The 25,697-nt window shown below is 45.0% G+C and overlaps 1 protein-coding gene across 1 annotated transcript in view; it reads right to left on the bottom strand.

Moving 5' to 3' along the window:
* Positions 1 to 9,417: 9,417 nt before the first annotated feature.
* The window catches only part of LOC137426290 (protein shisa-4-like), a 54,425-nt gene continuing 38,145 nt past the window's right edge, over positions 9,418 to 25,697 (bottom strand). The window contains exon 5 of the mRNA XM_068114945.2: positions 9,418 to 9,968. Within this exon, the coding sequence (XP_067971046.1) occupies positions 9,955 to 9,968 (14 nt within the window). The 3' untranslated portion in view covers positions 9,418 to 9,954. The remainder of the gene's footprint in view (positions 9,969 to 25,697) is intronic.

Raw genomic sequence — 25,697 nt, 5'->3', positions numbered from 1 at the left:
CCTCGTGGTCCCTTTGTGCTGTCTTTCCCTCGCGGTCCCACTGTGCTGTCTTTCCCTCGCGGTCCCACTGTGCTGTCTTTTCCTCGCGGTCCCTCTGTGCTGTCTTTCCCTCGCGGTCCCACTGTGCTGTCTTTTCCTCGCGGTCCCACTGTGCTGTCTTTCCCTCGCGGTCCCCCTGTGCTGTCTTTCCCTCGCGGTCCCTCTGTGCTGTCTTTCCCTCGTGGTCCCTCTGTGCTGTCTTTCCCTCGCGGTCCCACTGTGCTGTCTTTCCCTCGCGGTCCCACTGTGCTGTCTTTCCCTCGTGGTCCCTCTGTGCTGTCTTTCCCTCGCGGTCCCTCTGTACTCTCTTTCCCTCGCGGTCCCTCTCTGCTGTCTTTCCCTCGCGGTCCCTCTGTGCTGTCTTTCCCTCGCGGTCCCTCTGTGCTGTCTTTCCCTCGCGGTCCAACTGTACTGTCTTTCCCTCGTTGTCCCTCTGTACTCTCTTTCCTTCGCGGTCCCTCTGTGCTGTCTTTCCGGTTGCGGTCCCTCTGTGCTGTCTTTCCGGTTGCGGTCCCTCTGTGCTGTCTTTTCCTCGCGGTCCCCCTGTGCTGTCTTTCCCTCGCGGTCCCTCTGTGCTGTCTTTTCCTCGCGGTCCCTCTGTGCTGTCTTTCCCTCGCGGTCCCACTGTGCTGTCTTTCCCTCGCGGTCCCTCTGTGCTGTCTTTCCGGTTGCGGTCCCTCTGTGCTGTCTTTCCGGTTGCGGTCCCTCTGTGCTGTCTTTTCCTCGCGGTCCCCCTGTGCTGTCTTTCCCTCGCGGTCCCTCTGTGCTGTCTTTCCCTCGCGGTCCCACTGTGCTGTCTTTCCCTCGCGGTCCCACTGTGCTGTCTTTCCCTCGCGGTACCCCTGTGCTGTCTTTCCCTCGCGGTCCCTTTGTGCTGTCTTTCCCTCGTGGTCCCTCTGTGCTGTCTTTCCCTCGCGGTCCCTCTGTACTCTCTTTCCCTCGCGGTCCCTCTGTGCTGTCTTTCCGGTTGCGGTCCCTCTGTGCTGTCTTTCCCTCGCGGTCCCTCTGTGCTGTCTTTCCCTCGCGGTCCCAACTGTACTGTCTTTCCCTCGTTGTCCCTCTGTACTCTCTTTCCCTCGCGGTCCCTCTGTGCTGTCTTTCCGGTTGCGGTCCCTCTGTGCTGTCTTTCCGGTTGCGGTCCCTCTGTGCTGTCTTTTCCTCGCGGTCCCTCTGTGCTGTCTTTTCCTCGCGGTTCCTCTGTACTGTCTTTCCCTCGCGGTCCCTCTGTACTGTCTTTCCCTCGCGGTCCCAACTGTACTGTCTTTCCCTCACGGTCCATTTGTGCTGTCTTTTCCTCGTGGTCCCTCTGTGCTGTCTTTCCCTCGTGGTCCCCCTGTGCTGTCTTTCCCTCGCGGTCCCGCTGTGCTGTCTTTTCCTCGCGGTCCCTCTGTACTGTCTTTCCCTCGCGGTCCCTCTGTGCTGTCTTTCCCTCGCGGTCCCTCTGTACTGTCTTTCCCTCGCGGTCCCTCTGTGCTGTCTTTCCCTCGTGGTCCCTTTGTGCTGTCTTTCCCTCGCGGTCCCACTGTGCTGTCTTTCCCTCGCGGTCCCACTGTGCTGTCTTTACCTCGCGGTCCCACTGTGCTGTCTTTCCCTCGCGGTCCCACTGTGCTGTCTTTTCCTCGCGGTCCCTCTGTGCTGTCTTTCCCTCGCGGTCCCACTGTGCTGTCTTTCCCTCGAGGTCCCACTGTGCTGTCTTTTCCTCGCGGTCCCTCTGTACTGTCTTTCCCTCGCGGTCCCTCTGTGCTGTCTTTCCCTCGTGGTCCCTCTGTGCTGTCTTTCCCTCGTGGTCCCTCTGTGCTGTCTTTCCCTCGCGGTCCCACTGTGCTGTCTTTCCCTCGCGGTCCCACTGTGCTGTCTTTTCCTCGCGGTCCCTCTGTGCTGTCTTTCCCTCGCGGTCCCACTGTGCTGTCTTTTCCTCGCGGTCCCTCTGTGCTGTCTTTCCCTCGCGGTCCCTCTGTGCTGTCTTTCCCTCGTGGTGCCCTTGTGCTGCTGTCTTTCCCTCACGGTCCCTCTGTGCTGTCTTTCCCTCGCGGTCCCTCTGTGCTGTCTTTCCCTCGCGGTCCCTCTGTGCTGTCTTTCCCTCGCGGTCCCTCTGTGCTGTCTTTCCCTCGCGGTCCCTCTGTGCTGTCTTTCCCTCGCGGTCCCTCTGTGCTGTCTTTCCCTCGCGGTCCCTCTGTGCTGTCTTTCCCTCGCGGTCCCTCTGTGCTGTCTTTCCCTCGCGGTCCCTCTGTGCTGTCTTTCCCTCGTGGTCCCCCTGTCTGTCCCCCTGTCTGTCCCCCTGTCTGTCCCCCTGTCTGTCCCCCTGTCTGTCCCCCTGTCTGTCCCCCTGTCTGTCCCCCTGTCTGTCCCCCTGTCCGTCCCCCTCCCTCGGGGTCCCTTTGTGCTGTCCTTCCCTCGCGGTCCCACTGTGCTGTCTTTCCCTCGCGGTCCCCCTGTGCTGTCTTTCCCTCGCGGTCCCCCTGTGCTGTCTTTCCCTCGCGGTCCGGTCCCCCTGTGCTGTCTTTCCCTCGTGGTCCCCCTGTGCTGTCTTTCCCTCGCGGTCCCACTGTGCTGTCTTTCCCTCGCGGTCCCCCTGTGCTGTCTTTCCCTCGCGGTCCCCCTGTGCTGTCTTTCCCTCGCGGTCCCCCTGTGCTGTCTTTCCCTCGCGGTCCCCCTGTGCTGTCTTTCCCTCGCGGGGCCCCCTGTGCTGTCTTTCCCTCGCGGTCCCCCTGTGCTGTCTTTCCCTCGCGGTTGTCAGCTCTTTCACGAGCCTCGATTCAGTATTAAAAAAAAAAAAAAAAAATCCACCCCTTTTTTTCCTTTTTTTTGAATACAAGATCGAGGCTCGTGAAAGAGCTAACATTAATCACACAGAAAGACAAACCGACACATAAAACATATAACATGGGGAGCGGTAGTCAAGATGGGGCGAGAGGGGAGGAACACAAACACAACATCTGAGAGCAGGGACATCGAGAGAGCTTTGGGAGGGAGAGGGCTTTGGGGGGGGGGGAGACATGGGAAGGGGGTGCGGGGTGCGAGAGGTATAAAACATATTGACACTGCCGGGACTTCCAGGAAAGAAGTTGGAATTTTAAACGAGGTGGGTCTGGGGTGAATTAGTGGGGGTAGAAAAGATCAAGGTTTTGGATGGGGAAAGATAAGAGATGGTGGTGAACAGCTGTTTTAAAGACCTGGAGGGAGGAGTGGGATTGAAGGGAGTGTGGGAGTTTGTTCCAGAGGCGGGAGAAAAGAGGAATGAAAGAGTGAAGGTGAGCAGAGAGCCGAGATTTCGGCAGTTTAACCATCAGAGGGTTGCTGGCAGATCTTGTGCGACCTGTAGGAATATTTGGGGGACAAAGCGCAGAGAGAGCTGGGGGAGCAAGGCCGGAGAGGAGTCGGTAGAAGACAGAAAGACCACCAACCTGCCTGATGTGAGTGAGTGAAAGGCCCTCGGAGATAGCTTCATTACGGGAGATTCCAATGATTCTGAAAGCTTTGGTTTCAACAGCGTGAAGCCGAGCTAGGTGTGAGGCAGGAGCACCGGCCCATAGGGGAGAACAGTATTCCATTGAGCTGCGGATGAAAGCCTTGTGTGTGGTGAGGAGCTCAGGTGTGCCGTGGAAGGACTTCGCACGACGGAGGATGCCCACTGCCCAGTCGGCGACTGGCTTTGGAGGCCAGCTTGGAAATGTGGTTTTCCCAAGAAAGATCATGGCAGATAGTGAGACCCAAAAGCTTGAGCGACAGAACTTCTTGGAGAGGATTGTTGCAAAAGTAGATGGGAGGGTTGTCCAGTAACCATTGTCCATGTCCAGTAACCATAGGCCATTTATGTGCCTTTAAACCTTTATTTAAATAAAATTATATACTTGAACACTGTACAACACAAATTGCCTTCATAATACCTCCTATGACCATGCTATATATAATTATATAGCCTGAGAGGGTATGGCATATGAGAAGTTGCAATGTCGGGGTGAAGAAGTGGCCTCCAATATGGCTATGTACGATGCCTATTGATGGTGTGTTCAATGGTGATCAATAAGCGTCTCCGAAACTGTCCACCAAGTTTTGTCATAACCCGTCCACAACTTTTTGAGATATGATATTGTTGTGGTTTTGGGAAACCGCTCAGACACAATGGCAACCACCATACAGATCCCTTAAAGTAGTTATTTCCATAGTATAAGACTAGCAGAGTACTCGCCGTACGGGTGATCATGTTCCAAGTGTGCAACACATTTTTCTGCCATCTCTTGTTGAGAATATTTTTGGCTGACACAACTGATTTGACTTGGATTTCTTGCTAATTTCCTTTGGTAACATTGCTCGCTCTCTGTTCAACTTAGGTGGCCTTGGTTTTTGAGGCATCTCAATTTTCCAGGGTAAAAATTAAAATTCAAAAATAACAATGAAAAAATAAGAAGACGTCATGCAGAGCGCGATACCCAATACCTTTCTAGAAGGCCGGTTGGGGGCTGGGCAAGGCAGCGGTGCGCCAATCAGAGTTCCGGATTTCACCCAATAACTTTCTAGAAGGCCGGTGGGGGCTGGGCAAGGCAGCGGTGCGCCAATCAGAGTTCCGGATTTCACCCAATAACTTTCTAGAAGGCCGGTTGGGGGCTGGGCAAGGCAGCGGTGCGCCAATCAGAGTTCCGGATTTCACCCAATAACTTTCTAGAAGGCCGGTGGGGGCTGGGCAAGGCAGCGGTGTGCCAATCAGAGTTCCGGATTTCACCCAATAACTTTCTAGAAGGCCGGTTGGGGGCTGGGCAAGGCAGCGGTGCACCAATCAGAATCCCAGAGTCCTCCCAGAAACTTTCTAGAACCGCTTCCTGGCTTCACCCCTGCCAGGGGATTCTAAAAGCGTCATGCGCAAAGGCTCTTGCTCTCCTCCTGCCTGCCTGCATGCCTGTGCATTGGTGATCAATTGGAGCTTGAAGAGTGGCACCCACATTGCGATTTGAGCTGAAAGCCTTGGGGTGGCGGAGCAAAGAACCGATTGGGGCCAAGCCACACACACATCACACCTCCACACTCAAACACCCTTAGACACCACAGTATTTTGATCCCCTTTACTCCCTCCTTTAGCGTTGGGTTGCGGAACCACAACGAGTTCCATCAGGTAAGCGGGAGGTTGTGATCCCCACATAATCTCCATCTCTAACACTCTTTTTCCCCCCTCCGTGAATGTCTGACGGGCGCCCTGTTGTGTTTAATAGCAATAAATAAGGCATAGGTTGAGAGTCCCTCTCTTGTCCATTTTCTTTCCTGTTTATAAATTTCGCTGCACCCTTTATTGCAGCGACCGTTTGTACATTTTGATTCACCTTCGCCCATTGTTCCCTTTACGTGCACCTTCCAGGAGTACACAAGGTCACGCCCTTCACCCCCCCCCCTCTCCCCTCCCCCTCCCCCCTCCCCCCCTTCTCCCCCCCTCCCCCCCTCCCCCCTTCTCCCCCCTCCTCAAAGTCCCGTCCATGAGGTCGTAGCGGTCAAAGTGGCCCCTGTCCAGGAGGTCATAGCGGTAAGTTAAACGGTATCAGACGGCGGAAACTGAAGCAAGTGACTAACTGGTTGCACATGCGGTTGATTAACAACCTGCTATGGCACGAGGTTATTCGTGTGTGGTAGCCTCAGGCCTGGTAACCTCGGGAGGGAACTGAGCATAACTCCCTCGTAGTAGACCCAAACACGGGGCCGCAACAAAATACGAGGACCAGTCAATAAGTAACCTTAAAATGGCGATATAAATTCGAGAATTCAATGTGTGTTGTTGTAGATGACATATGTTATATCTATGGGTAAGAGTCATGTTTTGCCTGTTTTCGATCTGGCAACATTGAGCGTATGGTCAGTAGAGCAGGACCAAGATGGCGGCTCCCTTAGAAGCATGCACCAGAGAGGAGCAACGTTCTGTCATCCATTTCTTGGGAAGTGAGGGTCCATCCGTCCGTCAGTCCGTCAGTCCGTAAACACTTGAAGCTTCTTCTCCGAAACCGCTGATGGGATTGCGACCAAATTTGGCACAAATTATATCTGTTGTGTTGTGACTAAAGTTTGTTCACGGCATAAAAAAAATCGTGGTCTAAGGGTTTACCGGGGGTCAAAGTGGATCCAGGTTTGACCCCCCAAAATAGGTATTTGCTTTTTTTCTCTGAAACTACACACACTAATTCGATGAAACTTGACACAACCTTCACCACCCGTGCTGTACCAGTTTGTTGACGGCATTAACCCCTTTAGGGGTTATGGGGGGGGGGGGGGGGTGGGGGGGTTGCCCCCCAAAATAGATATTTGCTTTCTTCTCAGATACTGCACACACAATTTCGATGACACTTGACCACAAATTTCATCACCCGTGATGTACCAAAGTATGTTCACAGCATTTTTTTTGTTTGTTTTTGTATACAAGATCGTGGCTCATGTAAGAGCTAATGTGAATCACTAAAAAAAAAGGACACATAAAGCATATATAATAATTGCAGCGGGAGACAAGATGGGGAGGGAGAGGGAAGCACACAAGTACAACAGTAGAGAACAGGGACATCGGGAGATCTGTGGGAGGGAGAGGGCTTGGGGGGGAGGAGGCATGGGAAGGGGGGGAGGGGTGGGAGAGGCATAAAACACATGGACAATGCTAGGACTTCCAGGAAAGAAGTCGGTATTTCAAAAAAGTGGATCTGGGGTGAATTAACGGGGATAGAAAAGGTGAAGGTTTTGGATGGGGGAAGATAAGAGATGGTAGTGAACAGATTTTTTAAAGACCTGGAGGGAGGAGTGGGATTGAAGAGAGTGAGGGAGTTTGTTCCAGAGGCGGGAGTGAGGAATGAAAAAGTGAAGGTGAGCAGAGAGTCTTGATTTTGGCAATTTAACCATAAGAGGGTTGCAGGCAGATCTTGTGCGACCTGAAGGAATACTGGGGGGGACAGAGCACAGACAGAGCTGGAGGAGGAAGGCCGGATAGGATTCGGTAGAAGACAGAAAGACCATCGACCTGCCTGCAGTGAGTTAAAGGTCCTCGGAGTTAGCTTCATCACAGGAGATTCCAATGATTCTGAAAGCTTTGGTTTCAACAGCGTGAATACGAGCTAGGTGTGAGGCAGGAGCCTAGCCCAGAGGAGAGAGCGGTATCCATTGAGCTGCGGATGAAAGCCTTGTATGTGGTGAGGAGCTCAGGTGTGCCTAGGAAGGACTTCGCACGACGGAGGATGCCCAGTCGGCGACTGGCTTTGGAGGCCAGCTTGGAAATATGGTTTTCCCAGGAAAGATCATGGCAGATAGTGAGACCCAAAAGCTTGAGTGGCAGAACTTCTTGGAGAGGATTGCTGAGAAAGTAGATGGGAGGGTTGTCCAGTCGGTCTTTTCGGAGAGACATAGTCAGAGTCTATGTCTGTACAACAGAGTGAAATCAACAGAGTACAATCAAGTCAACAGCGTGAAATCGTCACGCTGTTGAAACCAAAGCGTCCAGAATCATTGGAATCTCTCGCGATGACGCTATCTCCGAGGGCCTTTCACTTAATCACCCCAGGCAGGTTGGTGGTCTTTCTGTCTTCTACTGACTCCTCTCTGGCCTTGCTCCTCCAGCTCTGTCTGTACTCTGTCCCCCAATTATTCCTACCGGTCGCACAAGATCTGCCTGCAACCCTCTTATGGTTAAACTGCCAAAATCAAGACTCTCTGCTCACCTTCACTCCTTCATTCCTCTTTTCTCCCGCCTCTGGAACAAACTCCCTCACTCTCTTCAATCCCACTCCTCCCTCCAGGTCTTTAAAACGGCTGTTCACCACCATCTCTTATCTTCCCCAATCCAAAACCTTGATCTGTTCTACCCCCGCTAATTTCACCCCAAATCCACTTTTTGAGGTGACTTTTGACCTCTTTCCTGGAAGTCCTTGGTGTCCTTGCGTTTTATACCTATCCTGCCTCCCCCCAGGCCCTCTCCCTCCAAAAACATCTCCCGATGTCCCTGCTCTCAAATGTTGTGTTTGTGTGCTTCCTCCCCTTCTCTCCCCATCTTGTCGACCGCTCCCCTTTTTATATACTTTGCTTGCTTGTTTGTTTGATTTGTTTGTTTGATAAATGTTAGCTCTTTCATGAGCCTCGACTCTGTATACAAAAAAAAAAGAAAAAAAAGTGAGATTTGTCAGGATTGAAAGACATGTTCTACTTGTTTGACCAGTCTGTGATTTTGTCCATGTCTGCAGAGAGTGAGGAGGCTGCAGACTGCCGATCTGAGGGATGAGGAATGGAGCGGCAGAGAGTAGAGTCGTCAGCAAAGAGATAGAGAGGATTTTCCAGAGAGTCAGAGAGATCATTGAAGAAGACCAAAAAAAGCACAGGGCCCAGAACACTGCCTTGGGGAACTCCAGCCTGAACAGGAAGAGGAGATGAGAGAAACCCATTCAGGGCCACACGTTGACTACGACTAGAGAGGAAGTCCGCCAGCCATGTGTGGAGATTTCCATGGATACCATAGGATGAGAGTTTGGAGAACAGATCTGGGGTGCCAGTTGGCCTGAGTGAAATGCCAGACTCGTCGACACTGAGGAGGCTCTCTGAGAATGGCCAGAGAGATGTCCACTTTAACAAGGAAATGATCAGAAGAACCGATTGGACCAGAAGAAGAGCAGCAGACATTTGCAGGGAAGTTTGTCATAACCAAGTCTAGAAGAGAAGATGCTCCATTGACTGAGACCCGGGTCGGGAAATTGACAGATTGCGTCAGTCCCAGTGAGTCGCAGAAGTCGTTTGCTGAGGAGCCATGACTGGTGAGAGAGGAACCCACACCTGGCCTGCTGGCATGATGACAATTGAAATCACCACATATGAGGAAGAGAGAGTTGGGATGAGTGGGTAGAAGTTGGTTCATGTTGTTATATTAAAAAATTCTGCCCCTTTCGGGGTCTATGGTTGGGTGTGTGTGTGGGGGGGGGGGGGTTGTCCCCCAAAATAGGTATTTTCTTTCTTCTCAGAAGCTACACATGCAATTTCAATGATACTTCACCAGAACCTTAATTACCAATGATGTACCAATGTTTGTTCAAGGCATTAGAAAAATTGGGGTCTTGGTGAGGTATATGGGGTTGGGGGAAGGAGGGGTTGCCCCCCAAAATAAGTATTATTTTCTTTGTTTGTTTAAAGTTTTATGATTATGTTTGTATGATTATACCTGCTGCAAAAGTTCTAGCAACCATTGAAATTGGTTTGAAATACCCTTAGTCGGTTCAGTATACTGTTTATTCTACCAGGTGAGTGCCAAGGGTATTGCCCCTATGTTTTATTGGTCTGCTACTGGTTTCAATGCTGGGGACTAAAGGTATGCTCTGTCCATCCTTCCGTCACTCCTGTAGTTTTGCAGCCTTTTCCCCCATACCATTTAACATATTGAACTGAAACTTGGTAAATTGCTTTATTATGGTAAGTTGCAGAGCAAGTTCGAATTTCATGGCGTTTTGCCAATTTTTCACAGAGTTATGCCCTTTTTGGACTTTGAAAATATCACATCGGTAGAGGACATCTATTGCAAAGCAATTCTCACTCTTGTTATTCTACACAATGTTTAGGCTCATGGAGGAGCTAGAACATCGAATAGATCAAGAAGTAGCAGAACAAAAGGAAGAGTAGAAATGAGGTGGGAGAGTGAGGGAGGGAGAAGGGGAAGGGGAGAGGTGGAGGAGGAGGGAGAGATGGAAAGGGAGAGGAGAGGGAGGGAGAAGGGGATAGGTTTGAAAAGAGGGAGGGTGGGGAGAAAGGGAAGTAGGGGTAGGGAAAGAGAAAGAGGGAGAATACAGATGGATAAATAAGGGTGAGGGGAGGACACGGAGTGGACAAGACGGATGCAGTTGCTGCAAATTCTCAGGAAGGGAATTTGGAAAGAGATGGGCTTGGGAATGGTTGAAGCAGTATCTTGGGATCCAGTCTTGGTCCTCACTCTTCTGGCCCTGTATGAAAGAACAACATTTAAAGGTGTTCTTATTAGGATTCATTCAATCTCGGACATTGTGACTTGCACTAGCAATCGATACCAACAACTCCAAGCTGCAATTTCAATAAGATGTCAAAAGCTCAGTCCCAAGGGCCTTTAGCTAATCATGAATGTTGTGAAAGTTTAGATTCATGACCAAAAGGCAAGCGATGTAGTTGGTTTTTTAGAAGCACCTTGTATTTCCATTTCGTCATGACCCTGACATAACCATTCTCCTATGATTTCTCATTAGGTCTGATATCAATCTGCTGACGATTTCCGGAATCCCAAGGAAGGAAAGAATCCGGAGACTCTCCTATGTTCACTTGCACTTCGGTAAGATAATCATCGGCAAATACTTGATTGAAGTTACGTCTTCTCTTGGTCTCTTGATTTCCCTTTACGTTTTAAACTGCATCTCAGTTTAAATGTGACGTCACAATTGTCACAGGACAAAATACCTATTTCATTTTTGGCATCAACGAGACCTCTTCTGCGTTGGGTAAAACCACCTGCGGTCGTACGATTACTGATACATTTTCAACACATCTCATTCATTACGAGGGTGGACGCCTTAAAATTAGCTCCGTCAGGCGGTTCATCCATCCATGTACCTTTGTGTACCTGCGTATTCAAAAACCGTTGAGCATTTAACTTTCATATTGCAGATATCTATTCTGCATGACATTATCTCAACCTGATTAGATCACGACTAAGATCGGCTGAATTATATTGCCATGGCAACCATCTCGGTAACTTGGCTTGTGTACACACATCTTATCAAAAGCTCAGATCAACATATATTATATCCGTCAGTCTGTCCGTCCGTCAGTCAGTCCGTCCGTCCACCAGTCTGTCCATCAGTCCGTCCATCCGTCAGTCTGTCCGTCCGTCAGTCTGTCCGTCCATAAGTCCATCAGTCAGTCCATCAGTCCGCACATCTGCCCGTCCGTCCATCCCTCAATCTGTCCGTCAGTCCGTCAGTCAGTCAGTCCGTCCATCCACCGGTCTGTCCATCAGTCCGTCAGTCAGTCTGTCCGTCCGTCAGTCTGTCCGTCCGTAAGTCCATCAGTCTGTCCGTCCATCAGTCAGTCCATCAGTCCGCACATCTGCCCGTCCGTCCATCCCTCAGTCTGTCCGTCAGTCCGTCCGTCAGTCAGTCCGTCCGTCCACCAGTCTGTCCATCAGTCCGTCAGTCTGTCCATCCGTCAGTCTGTCCGTCCGTCAGTCTGTCCGTCCATAAGTCCATCAGTCAGTCCATCAGTCCGCACATCTGCCCGTCCGTCCATCCGTCAGTCTGTCCGTCCGTCAGTCTGTCCGTCCGTAAGTCCATCAGTCTGTCCGTCAGTCCGCATATCTGTCCGTCCGTCCATCCGTCAGTCTGTCCGTCCGTGAGTCTGTCCGTCAGTCCGTCAGTCAGTCCGTCCATCCACCAGTCTGTCCATCAGTCCGTCAGTCTGTCCATCCGTCAGTCTGTCCGTCCGTAAGTCCATCAGTCCATCCGTCAGTCCACACATCTGTCCGTCCGTCCATCTGTCAGCCTGTCCGTCCGTCAGTCAGTCAGTCCGTCTGTCCATCAGTCACACAGATCAAAATATATTACATAGATCAATAAATTAGCCTTTGTATTACAAAGATCTATTTCTCATACCACCAAAAAGGTGGGAAACCGAGAGTATCAGCTCCTTGTTAAAATTTAAATTGACCGGCACTGTTTAGTATACGGAAGACAGGGTAATGTGTGGCACAGGCATTTCCTGTTGGTCAGAATGCATGCAGCAGCAATAGCTAGTGTGACACTTGCTTTCTCGTATCCACTAGAGTAATGAGTTCTGATTTTGACTTGACATATATAATATGTATTATGTAGAATGCTTATAGAAAGTCTACACCCCCTTTCCAAATTTTCATCTTTTGTTGCTTTATAGCTGGAATTAAATAGCATTAAATTAGACTTTTCCACCTTTATTTTCACATTGTAAACCACAAATTCCAAGTGAAAAACAAATTCTACGAGTTTCAGAAAATTTATGCAATATAAATACAAACCTAGAATATCTTGGTTGGATAAGTGTCCACCCCCCTGAGTTAATACTTTGTGGAAGCGTCTTTAATAGCAATTACAGTTGAGTCTGTTGGGATAGGTCTCTATCAAGTTTGCACACCTTCATTGAGCAATATTTGTCCATTCTTCTGTACAAAACTGTTCAAGCTCAGTCCAGTTGCGTAGGGTGGTGAGCGTTAATGGACAGCAATCTTCAAGTCATGCCACCGATTTTTGATTGGATTTAGGTCGGGACTCTGACTGGGCCACTCAAGGACATTTATCTGTTTGTTCCTTAGGTACTCCAGTGTAGCTTTGGCTGTGTGCTTCAGGTCATTGTCATGTTGAAAGGTGAACTTCCGTCCCAATTTCAGCTTTCTTGCAGAGGGCAGCAGGTTTTCCTCTACGATTTTCCTGTGTTTTGCTCCATCCATTATCCCTTCTATCCTGACAAGTGCCCCAGTCCCTGCTGATGAGAAACATCCCCATAACATGATGCTGCCACCACCATGCTTCACAGTAGGGATGGTGTTATATGGGTGATGTGCTGTGTTGGGGTTGTGGCAAACGTAATGTTGTGCATTTAGGCCAAAGACCACAAAACTTTTTGCCACATGGCTTCAGAATCTCTGGAGTGGTTTTGTGCATACCTCAAACGGGACTGAGGTGGGCTTTTTGAGTAATGGTTTCCTTTTTGGCACCCTACCATACAGGCCAGACTTGTGCAGTGCTCGGGATATTGTTTGCCACAAAGGACTGTAGCTCTTTGAATGTTGCTATTGGCCTCTTGGTGGCCTGTCTGATCGGTCTCCTCCTTGCTTGGGGGGGGGGGGGGGGGCGACCTGATCTAGGCAGAGTGTTGGTCGTACCATACACTTCCCCTTCTTAATGATTGTATTGACTGTGCTCCAAAGGATATTCAAGGCCTTTGAAATATTTTTATACCCATCCCATGATCTGTGCCTTTGCACAACTTTACCCTGGAGATCTTTTGAAAGCTCCTTGGTGCTGATGGTTGAGTCTTTGCTGTGAAATGCACTACCCAGCAGAGGAAACTTCCATGAACAGCTGATTTTATTCTGAAATAATCAGAATAACTACATTTTAACACAGGATTCTGAAGCTGAGTGATTACAACTGAGCAAATTTACTATTGCTATTATAAGTGGGGTGGACATCTATCCAACCAAGATATTCTGGTTTTGTATTTTTAATTAATTTCCTGAAATTTGTAGAATTTGTTTTTCACTTGGAAGATGTTGGCTACAATGTGAAAATAAAGGTGGAAAAAGTCTGATTTAATGCAATTTAATTCCAGGCTATAAGGCTACAAAAGATGAAAATTTTGAAAAGGGGAGTAGACTTTCTATAGGTACTGAGTGTGTATATATGTGTGTGCGTGTATGTGTATATATATATATATATATAATATATATATTATTATATCTCGGTTCTCCCCAATCTCTCCTACTGACCTCTCTGAACTCCTCATAGGAATGAAAACTGCCACCTGCACTCTTGACCCCATCCCCTCCAGCTTTGTCAAAGCCTCCCTCCCTGCTCTCTCTCCACTTATCATTGCAACAATAAACTCCTCCCTGTCTACAGGCATCGTCCCACCTTCCCTCAAAATTGCTGCTGTTACCCCCATTCTAAAAAAACCTGGTCTAAACCCTGACACCCTAAACAACTTCAGACCCATCTCCAACCTACCCTTTCTGTCAAAAGTTTTGGAACGCGCTGTAGCCACTCAACTCAAACATCATCTCTCTGCCAATAACTTGTATGAAACATTCCAATCCGGATTCCGCTCCAACCACAGTACTGAAACTGCTCTCCTCAAAATCACCAACGACCTTCTCCTCTCCTCTGACGCTGGCAACCTCAACATTCTCGTCCTCCTCGACCTCAGCGCTGCCTTTGACACCATCGATCACACTATCCTCCTCACCCGACTTGAATCCACCTTTAACGTCACCGGCACTGCCCTCTCTTGGATTAAATCATACCTCTCTGACAGATGCCAGTTCATCTCCATCAATAACTGCAAATCCCCCACTGCTCCCCTCCCCCAAGGTGTCCCCCAAGGTTCAGTTCTTGGCCCCCTCCTCTTCATCCTTTACCTGTCCCCGCTCGGTCACTTAATCCGCCGTCATGGTCTCCAATTCCACTGCTTCGCCGATGACATCCAGCTTTTCATCTCCACCAAGTCCGTCTCCACCGACACCCACTCTATCCTGACAAACTGCATCACTGAAATAAAATCCTGGCTTCAAATCAACTTCCTCAAGCTTAACTGTGATAAATCTGAAATAATCATCATTGGCCCAAAAACGCTCACAAAATCCACCCATAACTTTGCCCTCAACATCGACGGTATCCCAGTATCCACCTCCCCTCACATCCGGAATCTTGGCGTCATCTTTGACCAAACCCTTTCCTTCGACAAATACACTAAACAGATCACAAAGTCAGCCTTCTTTCACCTGAAAAACATTGCCCGTCTCCGCTCATCCCTCTCCTCCACGGCTGCAGAAACCCTCATCCACGCCTTCATCACCTCCCGTCTGGACTACTGCAATAGCCTCCTCTATGGTTCACCCTCAAAAATCACCAATAAACTCCAATACATTCAGAACTCCGCTGCCCGTCTACTCACTCATTCCCGGACCCGTGACCACATCACCCCCGTCCTTTACAAGCTTCACTGGCTCCCCATCCCCCAGAGAATCCAGTACAAAATCCTCCTCTTGACATACAAAGCCCTCCATAACCTGGCCCCATCCTACCTGGCTGACCTCCTCTCCAGACACACTCCCACCCGCAACCTCCGCTCTGCTGGTACCAACCTCCTGACCCCCTCCATCCGGACCAAATTCAGATCCTGGGGGGACAGGGCCTTCTCCATCGCTGCTCCCACCCTCTGGAACTCACTACCTCACACCATCAGAGACTCCTCCTCACTCACCACATTCAAAACATCACTAAAGACCCACCTGTTCAACGCTGCATTCAACATTCAACCCACAGCATTTAACCCCTGACTATCTCTTCTCCTTCTCCCTCCTTTTGCTTTAAATATTTCCCTATTGATTCTTGTCTTGTCTTTTTGATTCTTGTCTTATATATATGCCGTATATCGCTGCTGTTTGTTTTCTTGATTCTTGTCTTTTTGCAATTGTTGTTTTCATGTATTGTTATGCATTATGTTTTCCACTCTGTCAAAGCGCCTTTGGGCTTCTGGAAAAGCGCTATACAAAATAAATGAATTATTATTATTATTATTATAATATATATATATTATATATATATATATTATTATATATATATCATTATATATTATATATATTATTATTATATATTATTATATATTATATATATTATTATTATATATATTATTATATCTATATATATATATCTGTGCAGTGTCTGTCCTGTGTTGTCACTGAACTACTCCCTCAAACTTTTTTGAAATTGTACCAAACTTCTGGTATGCACCTACCTCTCCCGTCAGTATGTCCTAAGGGTATTTTGTTTTGAAAAATTTCCCAATTTTTTTTTTGTTTGGGGGAATTTTTTTTTTTCAACTTCAGTTGTTTATAAAATGTGATATCACGTATATTACAAATACATTTGTGCATTATGATTGTTTGAATTATGATTGGTGTAAACCATGACAAAACAGCAACTCAGGGACAGCCATTTATCTATACTAGGACGTGCCCGTACGTGGGTGCCCGTTCCTTGCCAAAAAGTGTTAATGCCCAATTATTCAATTAGCGCCAACGTATTTTGGCTTTTTGCAATTTAATCGCAAGGAAAAGTAGAAAGAGAAGAGAAAAAAAAATGAACATATTCGCAATCGCAAATCGCATCGCAAAGCGAAAGAATCGCAAATTAGTTTTAATTAGTTTTAAAACATAGTTTAACGCCAACATAGCGCCAACATAGTTTGCCAACGGGAAATAAATGAATACGCTCTCAAATGTGCCGTCCGAGGCAGAGTCTGTTCGCCACGTTCGGCACACGTGATAGCTCGCTGCTCTCTGATTGGTTGAATCGTTTTTTGGACATAGCTCGGTAACTACTTCTCCGATTAATATGAAACCTTGAAAAGGCACATCCTCAGGTCCCCAGCAATATACCTGGCAAGTTTCAAGTATATCGGACCCGTGGTTGTCGAGAAACAGCGGTCACAGACACACACACATACACACACACAGAGATTACTGGAATTATAGATAGATATCTAGATATCTGGACTGTCTGTTGTCATTGAACAACTCCCTGAAACTTTTGTTTCCGTGGTTGTGAAGTGTTTTTAATAACGTGGTGGTGGTTTTGAATCACGTGGTTGTGAGGTGTTTTTATTACGTGTTTTATGGCTGTGAGGTACTTTCGATTTCGTGGTGGTGAGTTGTTTTTATTACGTGTTTTATGGCTGTGAGGTGCTTTCAATTTCGTGGTTGTGAGGTGTTTTTAATTTCGTGTTTCGTGGTAGTGAGGTGTTTTCAATTTCGTGGTGGTGAGGTGTTTTTGATTTCGTGGTGGTGAGGTGTTTTTAATTTCGTGTTTCGTGGTAGTGAGGTGTTTTCAATTTCGTGGCTGTGAGGTGTTTTTCATTTCGTGGTGGTGAGGCGTTCTTAATTTCGTGTTTCGTGGCTGTGAGGTGTTTTTCATTTCGTGGTGGTGAGGCGTTCTTAATTTCGTGTTTCGTGGCTGTGAGGTGTTTTGAATTATGTGGTGGTGAGGTGTAATCGTCCCAAACTTCCAGGCTGCACCGACCCCTCCCGTATGTATGTGCTAAGGGGTTCTTTTTTGAATTATATATATTTTTTCAACCTAAATTGCCTATAAAAATGTAATATCACAAACACTACAAATACATTTGTGCAAAATAATTGTTTTACACCGCTCCTTTCCTGTGTCATCTCCAGGCATTGCAAAACGTCATTGCCGGGCACCGAAGGGGGCTCGGCAGTGACGCACGCTGAATGGGAGTACTCAGTTTTCATTCTGGTTGTTTGTTTGTTTTCTTTCTTGCTTTCTTTCTTGTTTTCTTGGTTGTCTGGGCGATATCTCAGCCATCCTTTGAGCTAGGAAGTTGAATTTTCGGCACAATAGTGAGCAAGTCCTTTGTCAAAAACGGTATTTATTTGTTTTTTGAATAATCAATTAATTGAGGAGTTATTTATCAATTGAGTATATCGGAAAAACGAAGGTGATGGCAAGTGGTAAAGCATGTGGTGAGGTGGAAAGAACTGGGATGTGGCCGTGTGCTGTGTGCAGGAAGGGTGGTGGAGTGAACTCCATTCAATGTACAATGTGCGCTGAGTGGGTTCATCAAAAATGTAGTGGTCTGAGAGGGTCATTAACCAGTGTGGCAGCTACATTCAAGTGTATGGTGTGCACAGAGGGAGCTGCAGATGGCAGAAATGTTGAGTTGGATCTTGGAGACAGCGTGAAGCTGGAAGGTGTGAAAACATTTAGTTACCTAGGAGACGTGCTGAATGGAGAAGGTGGATCAGACTCGGCAACGGTTGCTCGAGTGAGATGTTAATGGAAGAAGTTTCGGGAACTGAGTGGCATGCTGATGAGGAGGGGAGTGTCGTTGAAGCTGAAGGGAAAGGTGTATGCTGCATGTGTGAGAAGTGTTATGATTTATGGGAGTGAGACATGGGTAATGAACAAAGAGCAGCAACGAAGGCTGGAAAGGGTGGAAATGCGAATGGTTCGGTGGATGTGTGGAGTATCGTTGAGAGAGAGGAAGACAAATGATGAATTGCGAAAGATGATGGGAATAGAGCCTGTGATTGATGCTGTAAAGAGGAACAGGTTGAGATGGTTTGGTCATGTGTTGAGGAAGGATGAAAGTGACTGGTTGAGAAGAGTGATGGAAATGAATGTAGAAGGAAGTAGAGGACGGGGAAGACCGAGAAAGACTTGGCTAAAGATGGTCGAAGAAGAAATGCGGGTAAGGGGGTTAACAAGGGGAGATGCAGAAAATTGCTTGTTCAAGTGGACGTATCTCTGACCATTCTCAGAGAGCCTCCTCAGCGTCGACGAGTCTGGCATTTCACTCAGGCCAACTGGCACGGTCTTCAAGCAGCCATCAATCATCTGGACTGGTCTCCCATCTCTACCGCCTCTGACATCAACTCATCCTGGGAATTCTTCCAAAGTAAATTGCTCTCTCTCATGCACAGATTTATCCCATCTCGTCTTCAGTTGTCATACCCTTCCTCCCGTCCATGGTACATGGAATCTTGTGGTGAGGCTATTTCCCAGAAACAACTTGCTTTCGTCTCCTGGAAAGCAAATCCAACGGAAGGAAATCTCATTTCCTTTCACAAAGCCCGAAACAGGTGTGTGTCCACCCTCAGGAGAGCCAGGAAACAATATCTCTCCATTCTCAGGACAGAACTCTCTTAGCTGTCTCCCTCTTCCAAATCCTGGTGGCGTCTGGTCAAATCTGTTTCTGGTGTTTGTTCCCACTCCAATCCCCTCCCTCACCTCAAACGGCCACACGGCTGACTCTGCACATGAAAAAGCTGAATGCCTCAACTCTGTGTTTGCCTCTAAATCTTGTGTCCCAAACCCATCCCTCTCTGTACCCACCGTACCCAGTCATACCCAGCTGCTCCTGGACTCTGTGTCCTTTCCTCCTGACAAGGTGGAAAAGTTTATGTCAACCCTCGACTCTGATTCTGCAACTGGACCTGACGGCATCAGCCCACGGGTCCTAAAATCCTGTTCTTCCGCTCTTTCACTCCCTCTCTCTGTTCTCTTCTCCCTCTCTTTTGCTCAAGGTCATCTGCCATCTGCTTGGAAATCTGCCAACATCACCGCTTTGCACAAAAAAGGTGCAAAAACAGATCCCAGCAACTACAGACCAATCAGCCTTCTCCCAATTTATCAGCAAAGTCATGGAATCCATCATTGCTTCAGATATGAAATCTTTCCTCTTCTCCAATGGTCTCTGATCTGATGATCTCTGATCATCAATTTGGTTTCAGACCTGGTCACTCTACTCTGGACATGCTGCTTCTGCTTTCTCAACAATGGATGGAGGTCCTCAATGCCAAACAGGAAATTAGAGCTGTCTCCCTTGACATATGACGTGTGTTCGATACGGTCTGACACCCCGCTCTGCTCACCAAACTCTCCTCTTTTGGTGTCCATGGAAATCTCCACGCATGGCTGGCGGACTTCCTCTCTAGTCATAGTCAACGTATGGCCCTGAATGGGTTTCTCTCATCTCCTCTTCCTGTTCAGGCTGGAGTTCCCCAAGGCAGTGTTCTGGGCCCTGTGCTTTTTCTGGTCTTCATCAATGATCTCTCTGACTCTCTTGAAAATCCTCTCTATCTCTTTGCTGATGACTTTACTCTCTGTCGCTCCATTCTTCATCCCTCAGATCGGCAGTCTGCAGCCTCCTCACTCTCTGCAGACCTGGACAAAATCACAGACTGGGCAAACAAGTGGAACATGTCTTTCAATCCTGACAAATCTCACACTCTTATGATGTCTCTCCGAAAAGACCGACTGGACTTTTCCTCTTTCTCTTTCTGACCTCCCATCCTCTTTCTGAATAATTCTCTCCAAGAAGTTCTGTCACTTAAGGTTTTGGGTCTCACTATCTGCCATGATCTTTCCTCGGAAAACCACATTTCAAATCTGGCCTCCAAAGCCAGTCGCCGACTGGGCATCCTCCGTCGTGCGAAGTCCTTCCTTGGCACACCTGAGCTCCTCACCACATACAAGGCTTTCATCTGCAGCTCAATGGAATACTGCTCTCCCCTCTGGGCTGGTGCTCCTGCCTCACACCTAGCTCGTCTTCACGCTGTTGAAACCAAAGCATTCAGAATCATTGGAATCTCCCGCGATGAAGCTAACTCCAAGGGCCTCTCACTCACTCACCGCAGGCAGGTTAGTGGTCTTTCCGTCTTCTACCGACTCCTCTATGGCCTTGCCCCCCCCAACTCTCTCTGGGCTCTGTCCCGCAAATATTCCTACAGGTCGCACAAGATCTGCCTGCAACCCTCTTATGGTTAAACTGCCAAAATCAAGACTCTCTGCTCACCTTCACTCTTTCATTACTCTTTTCTCCCACCTCTGGAACAAACTCCCTCACTCCCTTCAATCCCACTCCTCCCTCCAGGTCTTTAAAACAGCTGTTCACCACCATCTCTTATCTTCCCCCATCCAAAACCTTGATCTTTTCTACCCCCGCTAATTTCACCCCAATTCCACTTTTTTGAAATACCAACTTCTGTTCTGGAAGTCCTTGGTGTCCTTGTGTTTTATACTTCTCCCACTCCCACTCCCCCCCCCCCCCCCCCTTCCCATGCCTCCTCCCCCCAAGCCCTCTCCCTCCCACACATCTCCCTGCTCTCAAATGTTGTGTGTTCTCAAGTGTTTGTGTGCTTCCCCTTCTCTCCCCATCTTGTCTTCCGCTCCCTCTTTTTATATATTTTGTTTGTCTGGTTGATTTGTTTGTGAAGTAAATGTCAGCTCTTTCACGAGCCTCGATTCAGTATTCAAAAAAAAAAAAAAATAGGGCAAAATGGAGAAGATTGTCATGGGGACCGCAAGGCTAACCCCCACCCTTGCAGGGATAATGGCCTTAAAATGCCTGTTGTTGTTGTTGTTGAAGAGTTATTTAATTATTAGCTATTAATTAACTACTTATTTAATAAATTAAATTTCCTTTCTCTTCTGGCCATTAACTCAGGCACCTTTTCAGTTAGGAAGCTGATATTTGGACATGCCAATGACCAGGTGATTTGGCTGCAAAGGCTATTTTTGATTTATTAATGAATCAATTAATCGATTAATTATTTATTTCATTATTCTATTCATGACTAAAAATTTTTTTTTTTAAGTTACAGATTCTGATGAAATGGTGGTGGTTTATGTGTTCTGTGACCGAATTGATTAATAATTTAATTTTTTAATGATTATAATCATTAAAAAATTAAATTATTAATCATTTATTTTATTTATTTTCAAATTTATTAAATATTTATTTATTTTCATTATTAATCATTTAATTATTTTCTTTCTCATTTGGCCAATATCTCAGGCACCTTTTGAGCTAGGAAGCTAATATTTGGACATGACAGTGACCACAAGTGATGTGGCTATCAAGGATATTTTTGATTTATTGATTAATCATTTAATCGATCAATTATTTATTGATTAATCAATTAATTATATATTTTTTATTAATGACTTATTTAATTAAATTTCTAAAATATACATCTTCGTATGAAGCACAAGTGGTTTAGTTATGCTATTAGCCAATTGATTAAGAAAATATTTTGTGATAATCTTTTAGTGATTTTAATTATACAATTAATCAATCAATTATTGTACACGTCTCCCTCCCAATGCAGTCTCTGTGAGCTGCACTGCGGTATTGCCAGGCGCCGGGGGCGCCCCAGCAATGCCGCGCTGTAGGATATTTAATTATTTGGCATGGGGGTGGTGTACTTTGAATGTATCTCTACTTGTTGTACAGCGCACCTTTCCTATGCCATCTCCAGGCTTTGCAAATCGTCATTGCTGGGCACCGAAGGGGGCTCGGCAGTGACGCACGCTGAAAGGGAGTACTCAGTTTTCACTCTGTTTGTTTTCTTTCTTGTTTTCTTTCTTGTTTGTTTTCTTGTTTGTTTGTTTGTTTGTTTGTCCGGACGATATCTCAGCCATCCTTTGAGCTAGGAAGCTGAAATTTCGGCACAGTAGTGAGTAAGACCTTTCTCAAAAATGGTATTTTTTGTTTTTTGATTAATCAATTAATTGAGGAGTTATTTAATTATTAGCGATTAATTAAGTACTTATTTATTTAATCAAATTTCCTTTCTCTTCTGACCATTAACTCAGGCACCTTTTGAGTTAGGAAGCTGATATTTGGACATGCCAATGACCAGGTGATTTGGCTGCAAAGGCTATTTTTGATTTATTAATTAATCAATTAATCGATTAATTATTTAATTATTTGATTAAAGACAATTTTTTTTATTTTTTTTAAGTTACAGATTCTGATGAAATGATGGTGGTTTATGTGTTCTCTGACCGAATTGATTAATAATTTAATTTTTTTATGATTATAATTTTTTTATTTTCATTATTAATCATTTATTTATCTTCTTTCTCATTTGGCCAATATCTCAGGCACCTTTTGAGCTGGGAAGCTAATACTTGGACATGAGTGACCAAGTGATGTGGCTATCAAGGATATTTTTGATTTATTGATTAATCAATTAATCAATGAATCGATTAATTATTTAATTATTCGTTTAATTACTAAAAAAAAAAAAAAATCCCCAGTTACAGATTCTGATGAAATGGTGGTGGTTTATGTGTGCTGTGACCGAATTGATTGATAATTTAATTTTGTAATGATTATTATTTATTTATTTTCGTTATTAATCATTTATTTATTTTCTTTCTCATTTGGCCAATATCTCAGGCACCTTTTGAGCTGGGAAGCTAATATTTGGACATGACAGTGACCAAGTGATGTGGCTATCAACGATATTTTTGATTTATTGATTAATCATTTAATCGATCAATTATTTATTGATTAATCAATTAATTATATATTTTTTATTAATGACTTATTTAATTAAATTTCTAAAATATACATCTTCGTATGAAGCACAAGTGGTTTAGTTATGCTATTAGCCAATTGATTAAGAAAATATTTTATGATAGTCTTTTATTGATTTTAATTATGCAATTAATCAATCAATTATTGTACACCTCTCCCTCCCAATGCACTCTCTCGGAGCTGCACTGCGATATTGCCGGGCGCCAGAGGCGCCCTGGCAATGCTGCGCTGTGGGTATTTAATTATTTGGCATGGAGGCGGGTGTACTTTGAATGTATCTTTACTTGTTTGTTTACTTGGTTGTTTTCTTGGTTGTCCGGGCGATATCTCAGCCATCCTTTGAGCTGGGAAGCTGAAATTTTGGCACAATACTGAGCAAGTACTTTGTCAAAAACGATATTTTTGGGGGATTAATCAATTAATTGAGGAGTTATTTAATTATTAGCGATTAATTAAGTACTTATTTAGTTAATGAAATTCACTTTCTCTTCTGGCCATTATCTCAGGCACCTTTTGAGTTAGAAGCTGATATTTGAACATGCCAATGACCAGGCGATTTGGCTATCAAGGACATTTTTCATTGATTGATTAACCATTTAATCGATTAATTATTTATTGATTAATCAATTAATTATTTAATTTTTTATTAATGACTTATTTAATTACATTTCTAAAAGATACATCTTTGGATGAAGCATGAGTGGTTTAGTTATGCTATTAGCCAATTGATTAAGAAAATAATTTGTGATAATCTTTTATTGATTTTAATTCTACAATTAATCAATCAATTAGCGTATACCTCTCCCTCCCAATGCAGCCTCGATGAGGTGCACTGCAGTATTGCCGGGCGCCTGAGGTGCCCCGGCAATGCCGCGCTGTAGGATATTTAATTATTTGGCATGGGGGCGGTGTACTTTGAATGTATGTGTACTTGTTTGTTTTCTTGTTTGTTTGTTGTACACCGCACCTTTCCTATGCCATCTCCAGGCACTGCATAGCGTCATTGCCGGGCACCGAAGGGGGCTCGGCAATGACGCACGCTGAAAGGGAGTACTCAGTTTTCACTCTGGTTGTTTTTTTTTTTGCTTTCTTGGTTTCTTGTTTGTTTGTTTGTCCGGGCGATATCTCAGCCATCCTTTGAGCTCGGAAGCTGAAATTTCGGCACAATAGTGAGCAAGTCCTTTGTCAAAAACGATATTTTTCGTTTTTTGAATAATCAATGAATTGAGGAGTTATTTAATTATTGGCGATTAATTAAGTACTTGTATATTTCCTTTCTCTTCTGGGCATTATCTGAGGCACCTTTTGAGTTAGGAAGCTGACATTTGGACATGCCAATGACCAAGTGATTTGGCTGCAAAGGCTACTTTTGATTTATTGATTAATCAATTAATTATTTAATCGATTAATTATTTAATTATTCGATTTAAGGACTACCGGTAATTTTTTTTTTTTAAAGTTACAGATTCTGATGAAATGGGGGTGGTTTATGTATTCTATTAGCCAATTGATTAACAATTTAATTTTTTTAATGATTATTATTTATTTATCTTCATTATTAATTATTTATTTATTTTCTTTCTCATCTGGGCAATATCTCAGGCACCGTTTGAGCTAGGAAGCTAATATTTGGACATGACAGTGACCAGGTGATGTGGCCATAAAGGATATTTTTGATTTATTGATTAATCATTTCATTGATTCATTATTTATTGATTAATCAATTAATTATTTAATTTTTTATTAATGACTCGTTAAATTAAATTTCTAAAAGATACATCTTCGGATGAAGCACGAGTGGTTTAGTTATGCTATTAGCCAATTGATTAAGAAAATATTTTCTGATAGTCTTTTATTGATTTTATTTATGCAATTAATCAATCAATTATTGTACACCTCTCCCTCCCAATGCACTCTCTAGGAGCTGCACTGCGGTATTGCCGGGCGCCAGAGGCACCCTGGCAATGCCACGCTGTGGGTATTTAATTATTTGGCATGGGGGCGGTGTACTTTGAATGTATCTTTACTTGTTTGTTTACTTGGTTGTTTTCTTGGTTGTCCGGGCGATATCTCAGCCATCCTTTGAGCTGGGAAGCTGAAATTTTGGCACAATACTGAGCAAGTACTTTGTCAAAAACGGTATTTTTGGGGGATTAATCAATTAATTGAGGAGTTATTTAATTATTAGCGATTGATTAAGTACTTATTTAATTAATGAAATTCACTTTCTCTTCTGGCCATTATCTCAGGCACCTTTTGAGTTAGGAAGCTGATATTTGAACATGCCAATGACCAGGCGATTTGGCTATCAAGGATATTTTTGATTGATTGATTAACCATTTAATCGATTAATTATTTATTTATTAATCAATTAATTATTTAATTTTTTATTAATGACTTATTTAATTAAATTTCTAAAAGATACATCTTCGGATGAAGCACTAGTGGTTTACTTATGCTATTAGCCAATTGATTAAGAAAATATTTTATGATAATCTTTTCTTGATTTTATTTATACAATTAATCAATCAATTATTGTACACCTCTCCCTCCCAATGCAGTCTCTATGAGCTGCACTGCGGTATTGCCGGGCGCCAGGGGCACCCCGGCAATGCCGCGCTGTACGATATTGAATTATTGGCATGGGGGCGGTATATATATATATATATATATATATATATATATATATATATTAGGATGGGCTTCAAAAAATCTAAATGCAGATTCTCTCCGGGACATGGTCTATTTTTGTTCCTTTAGGTGTCAAAGGAAACCACACCAAATTTGAATGGAATCCAATAATATTTAGGGGTGCCACATCAGTGATGAATTTTCCCCCATGCAAAAATAGGAATTCCCATTTTTTGGGCTGTATATACACAAAATAAATACATAATTATATATATACATTAAATATAATATTAAAAATAAATATATAGTAAATATACATTAAATAATAAATATACATAAATACACATTATACATTATATATATAGTTATATACAATATATTATACATACAGTTTTGAGACTTCCTATGATCACTATCTG

This window comes from Myxine glutinosa, chromosome 4, assembly GCF_964187855.1.
Source record: "Myxine glutinosa chromosome 4, kmMyxGlut1.1, whole genome shotgun sequence".
In the NCBI taxonomy this organism is placed as follows: Eukaryota; Metazoa; Chordata; class Myxini; order Myxiniformes; family Myxinidae; genus Myxine; species Myxine glutinosa.
Note: the sequence above shows the minus strand (reverse complement) of the source record. Positions and strands in the feature narration are given on the sequence as shown.